Source organism: Mobula birostris, chromosome 11 (genome assembly GCF_030028105.1).
Source record: "Mobula birostris isolate sMobBir1 chromosome 11, sMobBir1.hap1, whole genome shotgun sequence".
Taxonomy (NCBI): Eukaryota; Metazoa; Chordata; class Chondrichthyes; order Myliobatiformes; family Myliobatidae; genus Mobula; species Mobula birostris.
The window spans coordinates 14448897-14468798 of record NC_092380.1 but is presented as its reverse complement, the minus strand read 5'-3'; the positions used below and the strand labels follow the sequence as shown (position 1 = coordinate 14468798).

The 19902-nt window shown below is 42.8% G+C and overlaps 1 protein-coding gene across 2 annotated transcripts in view; it reads right to left on the bottom strand.

Moving 5' to 3' along the window:
- l3mbtl2 (L3MBTL histone methyl-lysine binding protein 2) overlaps positions 1-16565 on the bottom strand; it is a 163166-nt gene extending 146601 nt beyond the window's left edge. For both annotated transcript variants that reach the window (XR_011887714.1, XM_072271726.1), the window contains exons 1-4: positions 16462-16565; positions 9458-9692; positions 5503-5636; positions 1655-1778 (exon numbers count right to left, since the gene is read on the bottom strand). Coding sequence is in view for 1 of the 2 variants with exons in the window: in XM_072271726.1 (XP_072127827.1) it covers positions 1655-1778; positions 5503-5636; positions 9458-9674 (475 nt within the window). In the remaining variant the exon portion in view is untranslated. The remainder of the gene's footprint in view (positions 1-1654; positions 1779-5502; positions 5637-9457; positions 9693-16461) is intronic.
- Positions 16566-19902: the final 3337 nt, after the last annotated feature.

Genomic DNA, 19902 nt, shown 5'->3' with positions numbered 1-19902 from the left:
ACCACATGGTTCCTGGGTGTTGAGTAACTAATTCAGCAGGAGATCCTGGAGCACGTTTTTCCACTCTCTCACCCTAGGTTGATTTCCAGTAAATTGGGGGTGCGCTCGATCGCAGCGGCCTCTTTCGGTCCAAGAATTAGTGCAAATGTGTTTCTTAAATGTTTTTCTTGGATCGCAAGACCCCGGTGGACATCGGTAATACAAAATACTGCAAGTCTAGTTCGTTGGTTCACTGACGAGACCAATGGCACGGAAGCTGTGTGGTATCAGTTGTTGCGCAGGCCAGGCTCTCATGTTGCAGTGTTGCCTGTTACAGCCACCCAGGAGAGGAGGGGCTGGAAACTGTGTGGGAGAGAACAGAGGTGTGGTGGGAGTGCTGACCCCTGCAGGCCATCTCTCCTGTCAGTACTACTCTCCAGTGTTCACTCACTGGAAGTCGAGCTGGATTGCTTTCATCTGCGGCTGACACAGCACGAGATGAGGAACTGTTACACGCTCATTCTTGTGGAAATGTGGCTCCAGGACAACATCCCATGCACCATCGATCTTCAGGCTATGACAACCAAGAACTTGTGCTAATACTGTGTCATAAAATAATATGACTTTACTGTATGTGCTATCAGAACTATATGTACCATGTAGCATGTATGTACTGCGTTTTGCAGCTGGGCCCCAGAGAAATGTTTCGTTTAGCTGTATACATGTGTGTGGTTAATTGACAATTAAACTTGAACTTGATAAAGGGAGGAGTCAGGTCTCTCTAATTATTTAGCAAATCCATGAAAATCATTAACTCAATTCCCATTTTCTCATTGTAACCTGGTGCGAGCTAGCTAATGGAGGAATTAGAACAGGCCATAGCGCACCAAGGAAAAGAAATCACATTCATCTTTTTCCACTCTAAACTGACAGTTAAATGTGGAAAACCTTGATTCTCTCCATGGGTAAACTACCTCTTGATGCTGTCAGTACCTGACAAATGGGCACTCATTTAATTAAGTTGACTTACTATGACACTGGAAGCCATTAAGCCCACAAGGTTCCCACCGACCCCCAACACAACAATCCCATCAGCCCAATCCCCCTCTCCTTGCGGTCCTGCAATTTATTCTCTCAGATGCCACTTAACTTCCCTTTGATTGTTTTTGTCAGTCCTCCAGGTTTGGGGGTTCAGCTCAGGGCTAACAATCCTGACCGGCAAGACAAAATGGTTATGGAGACAGCAATGTATAGTCTTTCTACATCTGAGTACGACAGTATTCCTGAGTCTCCACCCAGGATTTGCTTGATTGACAGTAGTGAAAACCGAGCTACTGGAACGATGAAGGAAGGCCTGAACACCACCAGACATAGAGGACCTTCATTGCTGCCCTAAATGCCAGAGGTGTAACGGGCAGCAGAGTAGAGATTCTTTTTGCCACCTACCCATGTAGGAGTCATTTACAGAAGCCAATTAACCCACAGCACATCTTTGGGACGCGATCGCAGGTAGGGTGTGCAAACTCCATACACCAGAGGTCAGGATCAAATTCAAGAGTCCTGGATTTTGTGAGGCAGCTGTTTAATCTGCTGCACTACTGTTCCCTCCTTCGAAATTTTTTTTCAGCAATTTAACTGTAGGCCCAGCCGGTCTGCATCGAGACACGAATCTTACCGGAGCTGCCACTCTGAGAGCTGTTTGCTGCTGGCCCAGCAGAATGACGTTGCAGAAAGGCCCCCAGTTTTGCTGCCCAGGAAGCTTTGTTCAACACCTTTGCCTTCTTCGTTGGTGGCTTTCCCTGCAAGGCAACAAGCAAAGAATTGTTACATTAAGAGATTGATATAAGCATCAGCAAGTCAGGAGAGAGGCAGGGTTAATGTTAGTGAGGGTGAAACAGTGGCGTAACTGTCTCACAGTGCCGGAGACCTGGGTTCAGTAGTGATCTCCAGCTCTGCCTGTGTGGAATCCGCATGTTCTCTGTGACCATTTGGGTTTCCCTGGGTGCTCAGGTTTGAACCCACGTCCCAAAGGCAAGTGGGTTGGCAAGTTAATTGGCCACTGAAAATTACACCAAAGCTGAGCAATAAAATCTGGAGGAAAATGGCAGAAAGAACAAAATGGAATTAATGTTGTTGAGATTGAATGGATGGCGGATAGTTGGTGCAGATCTGATGTGATAATTGGCCTATTTCTACGCTCTATCTCTCTTTGACTCTACATTGCATCACTACTGGGATGGTCATTGAACTGAAGCATTAATTCTATACAATCTCACCTGCTGTTCAGTCACAGTGACATTAAAAAAAAGTACAGCACAGAAACAGGCCCTTGGCCCCATCTAGTCCATGCCAACCTATTTAAACTGCCTACTGCTATCAATCTGCACTGGGATCATAGCCCTCCATAACCCTATCATCCATGTACCTATACAAACTTTGCTTAAATATTGAAATCGAGCTCACATGTACCACTTGTGCTGGCAGCTCATTCCACTCTCTCACAAACCTCTGAGTAAAGACATTTCCCCTCACGTCCCACTTAAACTTTTCACCTTTCACCCTTAACCCATGACCTCTGGTTGTAGTGCCACCCAACCACAGTGGAAAAAGCCTGTATTTACTCTATCTATACCTCTCATAATTCTCAATCTATGTTCCAAGGATTAAAGTCCTATTCCCAAACTTTTAACTTCATTTTCAACTGCAAACATGGAAAACTTCACATGGAATTCTTAATAAGCAATATAGCACCCAGATATTATCCATACTGGAATTTTCCTGATTTATTTGAGAAGTACACAACCATCCAGTCTTCTGCAATAGCAAATAGATGCAACACCCAACCATTCCACCACAACAGTTAAACTGGGGCAGAGACCATTCTGGAACACAAACGAGAATGTCCTCTGGTCCCCTAGTCTTTGCTCCAATGTTCTCAGCCATTCTTGTTTCTAACATATTTCCTAATGGCATTGGATAAGGACAATTTGGTTCATGGTGCAATTCCACTACTCCCATTATCCTACTGATTTCCCTGTAAACCAGGGGATCCCAAGCTTTTTTATGTCATGGACCCCAGGTTGGGAACCCCTGCGGTAAACCGTTCTTTCTCATAATAGCAGCAGCTCCATTCTAAACCCACACACTAGGAGCAGTTAATAGCAGTCAATTAACCTGCCTTAGGGAACATGCCACGTTCCCTGGGGAAGCAGGAGGAAACTTCAACACCCAGAGGACATGCAGGCAGTCACAGGGAGAATATGCAAACTCCAAACAGAGAGCACCCAAGGTCAGGCTGCAATCTGTTGCATCACTGTGCTGCTCACTCTCTTCCTTGAAATCACCTGCATTTAAGCAATTTGGCTAAAAGTCAACTTTTGTGATGGTTTGAAAGTCAATAGGAGGCGGAGGTGGACCTCCACTTTGACTGAAAATGACAGCATGCACATTTTCCTTGGATTCTGCACCTACATGCTGGGCTCTATCGTCACTGAAGATTAAAAACATTCATGATGCCTCCCATCACCCGACACCATCCCCAATTATCTAACCACCATTTATTACCAGAACGGGATAGGATTAGTAATTTTCTCAATGTGAAGATGGAAGGCATCTCCTCAAGTACTGTGCAGTGGAAACCTAGCAGTACCAGCCTGGGCAGATGCATCTGACGTGGATAGATCGATGTGAGAAGGATTAGCTTTATTATTTGCCACATGTACATTGAAACAGTGACATGCATTGTTTTACATCGAAGGACCACAGTCTGAGGACTGTACTGGGGGCAGCACGCAAGTGTTGTCGTGCCTCTGGCACCGACATAGCATGCCCATAACTCACTAACACTAATCGGACATTTTTAAAAAAATTTTTTATTGACATATAGCATGGAGTAGGCACTTCTGGCCCTTCGAGCCACGCCACTCAGCAATACCCCAATTTAATCCTAGCTTAACCACATGATAATTCACAACGACCAATTAGCCTACTGACCTGAACGTCTTTGGAATGTGGGAGGAAACTGAAGCACCTGGAGGAAACCCACGCGGTCATGGGGAGAATGTACAAACTCCCTGCAGACAGCGACAGCAATCAAACTCTGATCGGTGATCACTAATGCTGTGAAGTGATTGCACTAACCACTATGTTACTGTGCCATCCCATGATCTTATAGGATGGTACTTTCAACCTTTAAGACATCATGGTGCAACCAAGCCATAGGTCAGATATCAGTCCCTACCCACTGCACTTTCAATACTCCTGTGTTTCCCACACAGTGAGTGCTGGCCCATCAGCTGAGGGAGAGTGATAGCTGGTAACTTAGGTTTTCTTTCCTCTGTTTGACCAGATGCCAGAGAACTTTGTGGAGTGTAGTATCAATGTTTGAAAAGCCCCCCGAGCCACTCCCTCCTGATTTAAATCGTTGGATATATAAAATAGAAACAGACTCTTCAGTTCAGTGTCCACATTTACCATGAAGCACCATATACATTAATGCCATCCAACCCCTTTCCAACCCCTCTATCGCACATCTACACACTAGCAGCAATTTATAGAGCACAAAAAACCTACCAATTCCCACGTCGCTGGGACAAGAAAGGAAACCAGAGCACCTGAAAAGTCACAGGGAGAACGTGCAAACTCCACACCATCAGCAATTGTTGGCGCGTGGCCAAGTGGTTAAGGCGTTCGTCTAGTGATTTGAAGGTCGCTAGTTCGAGCCTTGGCTGAGGCAGCGTGTGTGTCCTTGAGCAAGGCACTTAACCACACATTGCTTTGCGACGACACCAGTGTCAAGCTGTATGGGTCCTAATACCCTTCCCTTGGACAACATCAGTGGCGTGGAGAGGGGAGACTTGCAGCATGAGCAACTGCTGGTCTTCCATACAACCTTGCCCAGGCCTGCACCCTGGAAACCCTCCAAGGCACAAATCCATGGTCTCATGAGACTAACGAATGCCTATAAAAAACACCATAAGACAGCAGCACTTATAGCTGCGTCACTAACCATCCTGCCAATGGGATTGAATGTTGCTAGGAATGCATTCCATGAATGTGCTGCTTGACTAGTCTGTGGGTCAGGACTCCCAGTTTAAACAAATAGATGTGATCTTATTGGGCTGACTAGATTGCCATGTTCTTTTTAAAAGGTTTGGAGCAGTGAGGTTAGACCAATACAACTGTGTACTATGTTTTTGTTCTCAATGCCCTTTACTGGACCCAGAAGGGCTGTTAAGAGTCAAATGTTTTGCTGAGAGTCTGAGTCTAATTTAGGTTAACAAACCAATCACCATTATAGATGGTCATATCCAGACTATTAAAATGTACAAATTTTAATTTCTACAGCTGCCTTTTTAGGATTCCACAATGGTGTCAGTTCTGCCATCTGCTCTTGCGTTGGTTAATTCAGTGAATGCTGCCCTATCGCTACAAACTGATCTAATGCAAACCACAGCAAGCCATGCAGCATGCCCAGTCACAGGGTTTGTATCAGATGACAGGCCAAATGGAAGGATAACTAACCTGTAACCGGGCCAAGATGCTGGCTTTCTTCGAGTTGGAAGAGTAGCTCCGAGAACAAGAGACACTGCAGAACCTTTTAGTCTTGGAAAAGAAGTCTTCCCGCTCTCCTTTAATGCCGCACATCTCACAGGTAGCTTTGTGTATTTAAGAAAAAATGTTTTAGAACAGCAGAACCGAAGCAGGTAAAGAGGTCAAAAGAAATTTTCGAGTTCTTAAACAGAAGGTGCTGCAAGTAAATCAGTGAACCTGTTGGTTTCTGAAAAGGAGAGGCTAATTAAACTCCAGCCATTCTGCATAATGCTGGAGGTTTCCAAGCCTTGATTTCTATCAGACTCTGGTAAGTAGGCTGTGTTCATAGCAAGCCTAAGGGTTTCTACTAGGACCAATGCTTTTCTCAATACATACTTCGACACGCACAATTTTACAAGTTTGCAGATGATACAAAACCCGGAGGCAGATGTGAACTGTGGAAAATCAGGCTGTGAGGATGCAGCCTTTTTGAGGCATTGCCTTTTGAAATTATCCTCGATGCTGGAGAGGCAAGTGTCCTGATGGAGCTGGCTGAGTTTGCAACTTTGTGCAGCCTTTTCCAATCCTGCGTATTAATCCCTCCATACCACAGTGATGCAACTAGTTAGAATGCTCTCCCCGGTGCATCAGCAGAAGTTTGCTGGAGTCTTTGGCAACCTCTCCTCAAACTCCTATTGAAATAAAGATGCCGTCATGCCTTCTTTGTAATTGCATTAATACATTGGACCCATGAGGGATCTTCAAAGATACTGATTCCCAGAAACTTGAAGCTGCTCACTCTTTCCACTGCTGATCCCTTGATGAAGACTGCTGTGAGCTCCCTCAACTTCCCCTTCCTAAAGTCCACAGTCAATTCATTACTCTTACTGACATTGAGTGCAAGGTTGTTGTTGCGACGCCACTCAACTAGCTGATCTATTTCACTCCTGTAAGTCTCCTCGTCACCATCTGAGATTCTGCCAGCAATAGTTGTGTCATCGGCAAACTTACAGATGGTGCTCGAGCTGTGCCTAGCCACACAGTTGTAGGTGTAGAGAGTAGAGCAATGTGCTAAGCGTGCATTCTTTGAATTGCAGCATTATTGATTGTCAGTGAGGAGGAAATGTTATGCACTGACTGTGGTCTCCTGATAAGAAAGTCAAGGATCAAAAAGATAGTAACAGACTTCAGAGAAATACAATCAGGCTGGGTGGGAGTGGCGAAGAGGAGTGGTAGAAATTAAACGGTGACAAAAATTTCAGTAAGAAGAATGAGAGAGACAGTCACATTACAGTAGGTGTTCCCAACTGGGGTTCATGGACCCCTTGCTTAATGGTATTGGTCCAAAGCATAAAAAAGATTGGGAACCCTGCAACTACATCGTACTATATGAAAAGGAATACAAGAATAGAGAGAACTGAGGCTATATGAGCATAGTTTGTTCAATGTGACAGGGTAGGTTCAGAAAGCGGTTCAATGTGGATACACAATCCCAGACTTGATCAATGAAGGTGCAGAGTGGAGTACAAGAGCAAAAGGAAGTCATCATGAAGTTGCATAAAACCTGCTTCATCTATAACCCGAGGGGTCTGTGCTGTTCTGGGTGCCTCACTGTGGAGAGATTGAAAGCTTTGGAGAGGATGCAGAAGAGAAGAGATTTTACAAAATGATTCCTATGATGGAAGATTTTAAACTTTGCAGGAGGAATTGGATAAGTGGAACAGAGGAAGAGGAGTATGAGGAGATCTGACAGAGGAATTTAAAAGCATAGGGGTGGGAAAGACTGAGCGAAACTGTTCCAACTGGCCAAGAACAAAGGAACATAGAATGAAACCTTTTGGTACAAGAAACAAATAGATGCAAAGGGGAAAATAAAAAATAGATCTGATTAGTTAGGGTCTGGAATATACTGCCAGAATTGTTGAGGAGGTAGATTTAGTTGTAACTTTCAAAAGGGAGCTGGACAAATACCCAAAAGAAAAGCAAGGTGGGCAAGTAGAGCTTACCTTAGGGGAAAAAAACTAGACAGAACAGAACAAAATGGCCTCCTTCCTTGCTGGAAGCATTTTGTGATGCTGAAATCCTGCTACCAGTTATGGCCTGTATTAGAACACAGAACATAACAGCACAGTACAGACCCTTCAGCCCACAACAGTGGGCCGATCTTTAAACCTACTCCAAGATTAATCTGACCCTTTTTTTCCACATTGCCCTCCATTTTTTAAAAGATCATCCATTTGCCTATCTAAGGGTCTGTTAAATGTCCCTAATGTATCTACCACTATCACCACCGCAAGGCAGCATGTTCCACGCACCCACCACTTTGTGCAAGGAAAACTTACCTCAACATTCCCCTCTACTTTCGTCCCAATCACTTTAAAATTATGCCCCCTCATATTAGTCATTTCTACCCTGGGAAGAAGTCTCTGGCAATCTACTCGATCTATACCTTTTCTACAAGGGTTTTACAGAGCTGCAACAATGAAGGCCAACACACCATACGCCTTCTTAACAAGCCTATCAATTTGCTGTGGTAGTGAAAAAGGATCTAGAGTTTTCCTGGCATACATGATGAATAAACTCTTCTCGGGCTTCCAGCCGGGTACCAACATCGACTATAACTGACATTTCAATAACCAACTCTGTCATCTTCCTCAGGGATGAAAAGGATCTAGTGCTTTTCCGGCGTATAGAACGAATAAACTCTTCTCGGGCTTCCAGCCAGGTACAGGTATCGATTATAAATAAGGTTTCGATGACCAACTCTGCCATTCCCTGATGAAGATGACAGAGTTTATCATCGAAACGTCGATTATAATCAATACCTGTACCTGGCTGGAAGTCTGAGAAGAGTTTATTCATTGCTGTGGGAGCTTAGACATGGTAATGTCCAGCATACACATCAGATATTGGACATAGGATGAGAAATAGAGATACTTTGTTTAAGCCCATCCTAATTAGAAAATGCCTAATTCTACTTTAATTTCAGTTGCTGACTTTGATCCATCGACCATTTCTCATTAACTATTTGATGATCGAATTTGAAAATTTCTGTTGACTCAGCCTTGCTCCATACCCTTTGAATTAAAAGCATGTCCCCAATGTACTATGAAACAGACCAACTATAATATTAAAGGGAAACCCCTCTCCCCTTCATTTAATCAATATCTTTAGTTTTGTCCACCATGCTACAGGAAGGATGTTAAGCTGTAGGCAAGGTATAGATGAGGTTTTATAGGATGTTGGCAGAATCAGAAAATTATAGCATAGGTCAGAGCTTTTCTTTTTTAGAACAAAGGGGACAAAACAAATGTATTAAATTACAAAAGACTTACAAAGTGTGAAGAGAAACCATTGATTTCCCCTTGACAGAATGGGCAGTAACTAGGAAGGTAGACTTTCAAGTTAACTGCAGAAGAATTAAGAGGGAAGATTTTCCTTAACCTCAATGAATTTTGGTGACTCGAAACTGAGAGGATGGTAGCGAGAAAATAATGTCACATGGATAAAAGAGAAAGTTTTAAAATTTAGCTTAAAAAAAACATTGAAGGAGACTTGAAGAGCCATACTTTGCAGGGTAAAAGGACTGAGAGCTGGGTCACAAAATTAGCGTAAATAATCCATTTTTAGCCTAGTATGGACTCAATGGAGCAGGCAGCTATGTTACAAATTAGTAAGAATAAGACAACAAAAATTAACCCAATCATTCCTTGTCTACCTCTAAAAAAAATCAGCTCTCGACATTAACAAGTGTCACAGATCTGAGAGTCCAGGACAGACAAATACAATAATTCATATCAGTTTCTGACAATCAAATCATGTTACAAATTAATAAGAGTAAGACAACAAAAAGCAAGACTCTCATATCTTGTCTACTCTTCAAAAATCAGGTCTCGATAAATCACATTATACACTAACAAACGCACAATATTGTTACTCAATGTACCCATTCCAAATTTTCCATTGATGGACAACTCATCGTCATCGTTTGTCATTCCAGATATCGACTCCGACTCCAGATCTTTGTGCTGGCTCCGCTCCTCTTCTTCCATGCGCTCGTCACTCGATTCCCCGGTGGTGAAGTTCCCATCGCTGCTGCTGCATCGGTCCTCCAGGCTATCGTAGCCATCAAATAGTCCATAGTCGTCTTCCACAAAAGCCATTCCTGTGTCATGCTGCAGCTGAAACAGCAATGAGGGGAGAAACAAAAATCAATACAAGACTTAAACTGATGAAAGCTTCTGGGTCTGCAGTGTTAAGTTTGAACAACCATGATCCAAGTTCAACAGAGGAAGACAACATTATGTACCTACAATGTTCCCCATTTTGTTTGTGTGCGCACGTGGCCAAGTGGTTAAGGCATTGGACTAGCGACCTGAAGGGTGTGAGTTTGAGCCCCAGCCAAGGCAACGTGTTGTGTCCTTGAGCAAGGCACTTAATCACACATTGCTCTGCGACGACACTGGTGCCAAGCTGTATGGGTCCTAATGCCCTTCCCTTGGACAACATTGGTGTTGTGGAGAGGAGAGACTTGCAGCATGGGCAAATGCTGGTCTTCCATACAACCTTGACCAGGCCTGTGCCCTGCAGAGTGAAGACTTTCCAGGCGCAGATCCATGGTCTCGCAAGACTAATGGATGCCTTAATCCCCATTTTGTGACAGGCACTCACAACAGCATTTTCTTCCAAAGATTAGTTAGGCAATTGATGAATAGGAAGAGGTGAAGGTGGCATGGGGGGGGGGGGGGTAGCTGATCTGCAAAAGAAAACAAACAGCAAATGCAAAAAAAAACACCTAATAATAACAATAATAACTAAATAGTAAATAAGTAACACTGAGAACTTGAATTGAGGAGTCCCTGAAAGTGAGTCCATAGGTTGTGGAACCAGTTCAGTGTTGAGGTGAGTGACGTTTTCTATGCTGGTTTAGGAGCCTGATGGTTGAAGGGTAAAAACTGGTCCTGAACCTGGTGGTGTGAGACCTTTCCCAGTGGCAGCAGTGAGGTGAGAGCACGGCCTGGACAGTGGATGTCATGATGAATGGATACTGCTTTCTTGTGGTAGTGCCCTTTGTATGTGCTCAATGGTAGGGAGGGCTTTTCCTGTGATAGACTGAGCTTTATCCACCACTTTTTGTTGGCTTTCCCCATCTTGGGTATTGGTGCTTCAAACCAGGCAGTGATGCAACCATTCCACTGTACACCTTGAGAAGTTTGTCCAAATTTTAGATGACATGCTGAATCTATGCAGACTTCTGAGAAAGTAGAAGCAGTGCCGAGTTTCCTTTGTAGTGGCACTTACATGCCAGTCCCAGGACAGACTCTCCGACACATTATGTGATGGTGAACTATTGCAGTCCCAGCAATGGACTACCACCCTGGCATCGAAAGAGACATGAAGAAGATGATGGGAGGAACAACCAATCTGCTGGAAGAACTCAGCGGGTCGAGCGACATCGGTAGAAGGAAAGGAACTTTTGCCATTTTGGGTTGAAAATCTGGATTAGAACTGAGAGTGGAGAGGCAAGATGACCAGTATAAAGAGGAGGAGAGTGGTGACAAAGGAGTCCAGGTGATTGGTGGACTGAGGAGGGGTGCAAGGCAACAGGCAGGTTGTACCAGGGAGCGACAATGGAGTTGGAAGACAGTAGCAGGTGAATGATGGATGGAGCGAAGGGAAAGAAGGGAAAGACAGAAAAAAACAGATGAAGTTGGGGAGAGGAGTGTGAAGGTTGGAGACAGCTGTTGGAGGGAGACAAGCAGGAACACTAAGCACTATGTTCTGCATTTCAACGCTGACAGTCCTTGGTATTCCTGCTTATCTTGCTCCAACAGCTGTCTTCAGCCTTTACCCTCCCCTTTCCCCACCTTGTTCTATCTGTTTTTTTTCTGCCTTTTCCTTCTTTCCTCTCTCTTTATCTGGCTCCATCTATCATTCACTTACCACTGTCTTCCAGCTCCACTGTAGCTCCGCTCCCTGGGACGACCTGCCTGTCACCTTACACTCCTCCTCACTCTACCAATCACCTGGAACTCCTTTCCCATCAGTCCCCCTCTCTACACTCGGTTCTGATGCAGGGATTCAACCTGAAGCACTGGTAATTCCTCTGCTCACACAGATGCTGCTTGACCTGCTGAATTCTTCCAGCAGATTGTTGAACCTGGACATTAACTCAGATTTGAACTGTTAACTCTGTTTCTCTTTCCACAGACGTCCCCTGACCTGCTGAGTTTTCCCCAGCATTCCAGCTCCACCACAAGCGCTCCACCACCATCCCCCCGCCCAGCCAAACCATCAAGGTCACATTGAAGAGACAATGCCTCAAGAAGGTGGTGTTCATTACCCTCACCATCCGGGATATGCCCTCTTCTCCTTACTGCTATCAGCAGAGGAGGTACAGGAGCCTGAAGACTCAATGATTCAGGAACAGCTTCTTACCTTCCACCATCAGATTTCTGAATGGTCCATATACACTACTTTATACTTTACCTTTATACTTTATTGTCACCAAACAATTGATACTAGAGCGTACAATCATCACAGCGATATTTGATTCTGCTCTTCGTACTCCCTGGAGTACAAATCGATAGTAAATATTAAAAATTTAATTTATAAATCATAAATAGAAAATAGAAAAGGGAAAGTAAGGTAGTGCAAAAAAAAAACAAGAGGCAGGTCCAGATATTTGGAGGGTATGGCCCAGATCCGGGTCAGGATCCATTCAGCAGTCTTATCACAGTTGGAAAGAAGCTGTTCCTAAATCTGGCCATACGAGTCTTCAAGCTCCTGTGCAATACCTTACTATTCTTTTGTTTTTGCACTATTTAGCTCTGTAATTCATAGTAATTTTATATCTTTGCATTGTACTGCTCTAATGCAAATTACACATTTTATAAGTCAGTGATAATAAATCTAATTCAGTGATCTCATTGTTATCTATTAGCAATAGCCTACTGTGCATAAATTGGCTGCTGTACTTAGAAACAAGATATAAACTACTATTCAAAAATACTTCCATCAACTTTGAAACATCCTTCAACCATGAAAGGTGCTATAAAAACAAGTCTTTTTATGATCCTGGCAGTGTTTCAGATAGCTTCAGTGTTACCGAGAAGTGCAATATTAGGTCACATAATATATATCTTATCCCCTAGGATTTCACACACCTCATAGTGCAATTTAAAATGTTGTTTCGTCATCAACAGAGGTAGAAATAAAAGAATTTTAATCCACTGCACCCACATTTAACATGAGAACATAAACAGTCGATAAAGGACTAGATCATTTGTTCTCGAGCCTGTTCTACCAGTCAACATCCATAGCTGATCTTCTACGTCCAGGTTCCTAAATTCCTCTGACATACAAAAATACACTCAGTGGTCACTTTATTAGATACACCTGCTCGTTAATGCAAATATCTAATTAGCCAATCATGTGGCAGCCACTCAATGCATAAAAGAATGCAGACAGGGCACAAGGTTCAGTGGTTGTTCAGACCAAACATCAGAATGGGGAAGAAATGTGATCTAACTGACGTTGACTGCGGAATGATTGTTGGTTTGAGAATCTCAGAAACTGCTGACCTCTGGAGATTTTCATGTACAATGGTCTCTGGGGTTTGCCGAGCATGGTGCAAAAAACAAAACAAAACAAAAAAAAAAACCCCACTGAGCAGTTTTTCTGTGGGTGAAAATGCCTTGTTAATGAAAGAGGACAGGTGAGAATGGCCAAGCTGCTTTAAGCTGACAGGAAGGCGACAGCAACTCGAATAACCATGTGTTACAACAGTGGAGTGAAGAGCATATCTGAATGCACAACATGTGGAACCTTGAAGTGGATGGGCTACAGCAGCAGAAGACCATGAACATCCACTCAGTGGCCATTTTTAGATACCTCCTGTACCTAACAGAGCAGCCACTGAATGTATGTTTAGAATTCAAGCAATGGCTGAGGCTCCTTTTCCAAGGTACAGATTTCAAAAGGTTTAGCATTCTCTGAGTAAGAGATTTCTCGCCATTTCAGTTCAAATGACCATCTCTGATTGTGTGTCTGTGATCCCAGGTAAGAGATTCCTCAGCTGAGGAAACATCCTGTCAGGCCATTGAAGAATGTTTGAGTATGACAGGATTGGGTGCAGTGTTGATTTTAGAGCCCTGGAGATCTGGCTTTCCAATGAAATCAATAGTGAAAACTACTGGAGAATGTAAATCCATTATCTCGTTTAGCTTCACTTGTGTATCTCTCAGTAAGAATCTTGGGCAAGTGCCAGTAGTTATGTACCCAACATCTATCTGCCAACAGATGTAACCCATCCTCCATCAAGGCTTTGACTTGTCCTGCTAAGCCTTGTGCAGCCACGGGGACAGCTTCTTCCTACACACTGAGAAGATTCTGGGCATGCAACCTAGCCCACTCCTTTGGTCTTGCCAAATCTCCTTGGGACCAGTTCCCCTAACTGATAGAAGCTTTGAGTTGCTCTCTAAAGAGATGGGATTGCCTTCAACTATGCACTGCCAATCTCTTGGTTAACCAAAGTCTTGATTTTAAAATTTGTCTCCATTTTTTTTTAAAATCTCCTCAGTTTCTCCCCACCCTCATAACCTCCACCTTTATAACCTCCTCCCTTCAAGACATGTGCACTCAAGTTCAGAATGGTTTTACATTGCTGACTGTAACCTCTCCATCACTGGGACCTTCAGCTGTTGAGATATGAAACTCTAGAGTTTCATAGCAAACTACTCTTTAAAATACTCTTCATAATCTATGAAATCTAGCCCAGATTTTCCTTATGAGGCAAAGCTTCCATTTTTCCAGAATATGGACACGCCATTGGGGCATTTTGCCACATTAACAAACAAGAATAAAAGGAACACAAAACAGAGTACTGAAAACACTCAACAAGTCACACAGCAACTGTGGAGAAGCAGAGTTAACAGTTCAGGTCACTGATCCTATTTCAATGTACAAATGTTAGTATTTAAGTTTTGAAATGACTGTATGGATGGCATCACATATCTAGGTGTGCCAATAATAAACCCACTACTGATTTCATTTAATCGGAACTAAGACCATATGACATGGGAGCAGAACTAGGCCATTCAGCCTGCTCCAGCATTCCATCATGGCTGATTTATATCCTGCTAAATCCCATTCTCCTGCCTTTCACTTGCAACTATAGGCACCTTTACTAATCAAGAACCTTTGCTTTAAATATACACAATGACTTGATCTCCACAGCCATATATGGCAATGAATTCCACACCTTGTAGTTCAGGAGTCTCCTACCTGGGTCCACAGACCCCTTGCTTAATGGTATTGGCCACTAGCATAAAGAAAGGTTGGGACCCCTGCTCTAGCTAAAGAAATTCCTCCTCATCTCTGTTCTAAAGGGGCATTCTTCTATTCTGAGACTGTGCCCTCTGGTCCTAGACTCCCCCACCATAGGAGACATCTTATGCCATATAAAATGGCATCAATGGTGGATTAGTATAATAAGTAGTTGATGACTGGTGCAGGTGCAGTTGGCCAAGGGGCCTGTTTCCACACTGCATCTGAGACTCAATAATTTAAGGCCTCGGTGTTGTTTTGCTGCCAACAGTACTCAAGCTCAAACCGTCAGCTAATCTGTGGCAAGTGCAGTGAAAAGCTCATCTCTACTCACACCAAAGGCTACATTTTCTGACAGCCACCTGCGCACCAAAATCACAGTGTATGACAACTATTATATAAATTAGAGCTTAAAACAAACTTTGGATGTCAGCAATCTGAAAGAACAACAGAAAATACTGTTAATGGTCAACAGGCAATCACTACACATAGGCATTTGGAAAGGTCAAATGGGATTAATGCGGACAGACAAAAAGCTCGGTAAACTGCGACGGGCTGAAGAACCAAATTCTGTGCTGTGTGACGTTATGACTGAGATGAGGCAGCAGAAACAGGCAACGGTTCTGGTGACGTGTCTTTGACTTGAAACATTAACTCTTGTTTCTCTTTAGCACATACTACCCGATCTGAGTATTTCCAGTGCCTTCTTTGTTCCAATATTTTCTGCCTTTATTATGTAACTGAAATAGTGTTCAAGTTACAAAATTGGAAATCAATACATACTGGCTGCATCATTTGCACTCTGAATATTGCAATGAAAAAGCCAGGGGCAGGTTTCAGAGCCCAAGGTAAACAGTTGTTTCTCAGAATAATTATCTTCTATTTATCGGCAATTACTTTATGATTGTCACGTGTAGCGAGGAACAGTGGGGAAAAACTACTTTGAATGGCATGCATTACAGCTTATTTTTAAAATTGTGCAGGGGAAAATTAACAGCATGCAGAATTCTGAATACAGTCACAGTAAAGGGGCAGGTACATAATAATGTGCAAGGCCACGTCAATGTAGATTGTGAGTTCAGAGTCTATTTTATTGAGCAGAGGAAAGGAGAAGTGTGCAGGGTGATTGCACAAAGTTATAAAACGTTTCAATAGCTATATCAAACAGATTCCATTCCTAAGCGGCGATGGGGCTGTTTTTTTTAAACAGATGTTAACACTACTGAACAAACTGACCATACGACACTGAGAATGTAAGAAGTTATTGAACTGTTAATTATGTTATATTTTTTCATTACGATAAAGTTTATTAAATGTAAAAAAAACAAACGGGCTCCAAGCAACAGTACAAACGCTCTTAAAACCAACCAGCTCTCACTTCCTATACTATCTGGCAATAATATTAGGTTTTTATTTCCAAAGTGGAAGGTAGGAAAAAAAACTAACTTGAAGCAAGAGCATTAAAATTATTATTGACACAATATGTAGGTATAGGGACATCAATTACAGAATAGGGGCTTTCATAAGAGAAGGGCAATCAATCATCGTTGAACTTGCAGCTTATCTTAATACAAAATATTATTATTTTCAATCTATTTTAAAACAATTAAAAATAAAACTTACAATATTTTCCCCAGCAGATCCGTGTCCCGTGTATCCTGATTATTGAACCAAAATCACATTGCTCCCATCTTAGGAAGAGCCATCGCGAAATAAGATGCCACCTTACTGGAGGAGACCTACATCCTCCACAACCAATGAACAGGGCTTATATTGAATGGGTAAAATGAGCTTGGGTGACAGAGCGTTCTGGGATATGTAGTCCATTGTAATTGGCGCTTTCGCACTGCTGTCAACACACGCAAAATGCGGGAGGATCCCAGCAGGTCAGGCAGCAACTACAGTATAGAAATTAATAAACCGCCGAGGTTTCAGGCCGGGATCCTTCATCAGGATTTCCAGCGTCTGCAGATTTTCTCGTGTTTGTGGTTCACACTGCTGTCAACGGCTTTAGACGCCTCGTAAGCAGTTTTGAAATGATTCTTTTCAAGCAAACTATCATAATCAATATGTTTATTCCTAAAATATTCAAGGCATATATATTTGCAATTAGGTGATTTTGTGGTTATATCAGATTTTAAAAATGTGGGGTGGAACTCGATAAATTGTGTTGATAAATAAAGTAAAAACTGCAGATTCTGGAAAACTGAAATAAAATCAGAAAATGCTGGAAAACTCAGCAGTTCAAGCAGCATTGGTGGATACTGTCAACATTTAGGCTTCAAGACCCTGTATTGATCTGTTCTTGTGGGAGATGGGAACTATCCCAAACTAAGGGTTCAGATATTTAAAACTCAAAAGTTCAAAGTAAATTTATTATTAAAGTACATATGTGTCACCATAAATAACCATGGGAGAGATGGGACAATTTTTTAAAAATCTTTTGAAGAGTCATAAATCCTTGGAACTCTTCTTCAAAGGTCAGTGGACCCAAGAGTTTACTTTGAGGATGATATAATTCAGCTTCTAATTATAAGTGAAAGACTGACATGCAAAGGCTGGAGTTCAGATGGTGCTGGTGAATCTGAGCACGACGGCACTTTGTGGTAAGGAATCTTACTATGACCATTCCTGAATGGCTTATGAATAAGCTTCAGGAAGGTGTCAATGGATAAAATAATTAATTATTGTCACATGCATGGAGTACAGTGAAAATTTTTGTTTTGCCTGCCATTCAAACAGGTCATTTTCCACACCTCCACATCACTTACTGCTGGTATTTAGGGCAGCAATGAAGGTCCTCCATCTCTGGTGATGTTCAGGGCTTCCTTCATCATGTCAGTAGCTTCCTCTTGGTTTTCACTGCTGTCAGTCATACAAGTCCCGGGTGGAGACTCAGGAATACCGTCGCACTCAGATGTAGAAGCATTGCTGTTTCTGTAACAATTTTGTTTGACCAGTCAGGGTTGTTAGCCCTGAGCTGAACCCCTGAACCTGGAGGACCGGTAGACCACTCTTAGTGTGGCCTCTACCCTTTGACTTGTTTGGCACAGGTGACCCTACCAAGAGCCAAAGCATAAAGTCCAGCCATCATAGCTCTCCAGGTCATTGAGGCACGCAAGTGCCCAAACCACAACAAACTTATGGTCCTCTTGGGAACTAGCTCCGCTTAGCAGGAATAACATGACTTGTTCTGACCTGAATGTTCTATTTTATATGGAGTTGGATGTTGTAGCATAAGGTATATATTGAAATTTACAAAAAGGTCACCCTAGCTTCTTACTTTCAATTCTACAGTCCTCTAGTTGCCAGAGAGAGGGTGAGTGTGATCTGGTTTGCTCAATGCATTTTGCAGTCAAGGAGCAATGTCCAGTTCCAGACACCATTAATAACACTAATATTTAAATAGATGCATTTCGCGCATCGCGCTTCCTGAGATGGGAGCAATGTGATTTTGGTTCAAAAATCGAGATGCACAGGGCACGGAGCTGTTGGGAAAAATATTGTAAGTTTTATTTTTAAATTTTTTCAAATAAATTGAAAATAATATTTTGTATTTTTTTATTTCAGCAAAGCAGTTTGATTAAGATATATAAACATGGTATAGTAGCGGTGCTTTTTAAAAGATGCAAGAGGAATGTGTGCAGCATTTTTTTTAATAAACATTAGTAGTTGTGAAATTCACTGCCTGTAGAATTGGTGGAAAAGGAAACTCGGGGCTTTCTACGGGACATTGGATGGACACCGGAGGCAATCATTTTCTGCGTTATGATATTCTACAGAAGGCTTAGTTATGATGTTAATATTACATAAAGTGAGCCACACAATAAAATAGAGGAAAAGAGGGGCCATTGATAAATAGGGAAAACAAGTTCTGAAGTAGTCACTAACTTGGTAGGAAAAACATTGTTATTGATGCAACACACTCAAAATGCTGGAGGAACTCAGCAAGTCAGGTGGCATCTATGAAGAGGAAAAAAACAATCAATTTTTTGGACTGAGTCACTTCATCAGGACTGGAGAAGGGTCCTGCTTGAAATGCCAATTGTTGTTCCTTTTTATAGATGTTGTCTGGCCTGCTGAGTTCCTCCAGCATTTTGCATCTGTTACCCTGGATTTCCAACTTCTGAAGAATCTCCTGTGTTTATTGTTATGGACATGGAGGATTTGGAGAAAGTGCAAATGAGGTTCACCAAGATGCCGACTATTAGCTATAGTGGCTGACTTCCAAGAGGACCACAGCCTTGTTGTGGGGATTGGAGGCTTGCCTACCTCAATGACCTGGAGAGTTATGTTGACTGGAGTCAGGGCTTTCTGCTTTGATTCTTGGTAAGGTCCCCCTTGCCAAACAGGTCAAAGCGTAGAGGCCAGACTGAGAGTGGTCCACCAGCCCTCCAGGTTCGGGGGTTCAGCTCAGGACTAACAACCCTGATTAGTCAAAAAAATATTGTTACAGTAACAGCAATGAAGAATCTTTCCATACGGACAGATGGAGGACCTTCATTGCTGCCCTAATTGGCAGCAGCATAGTGGGCAGTAATTATCAGAGGCTGAGGGGAGACAAGACTGGGTAGATGGGACTGACAGGGTTGCTCTGCAAGGAGCCAGTAAAGAATGGTCACCCCTGTATCATATGATCCTAAAAGAGGTGTTAAGTGATACTGGACCTCAAGTCACAAACGAGAAAATCTGCAGATGCTGGAAATTCGAGCAACACACACAAAATGTGAAACCCTTCAGCAGGGTTTTGGCCCGAAACGTCGACTGTACTCTTTTCCATAGATGCTGCCTGGCCTGCTGAGTTCCTTCAGCATTTTATGTGTGTTGCTGGACCTCAAGTGTCAGTTTCATTGGCCAATCAAAAGGGACCCAGTAGATTCTACATTTGTAACAAAGGCACCAGCAGGGGGTGCTGGGAGTCTGGGAATCCAGTGGAAAGTTTCCTCCAACCCAGCCTGAATGTGCCGCAGATGATATGTGACCATCAAAGATATGCTTTTAAGCACGATTTTAAATCAAAAACCTCTGTGCCAAGATCTCATTTTGTAGTCTTGCTTTAAGTGC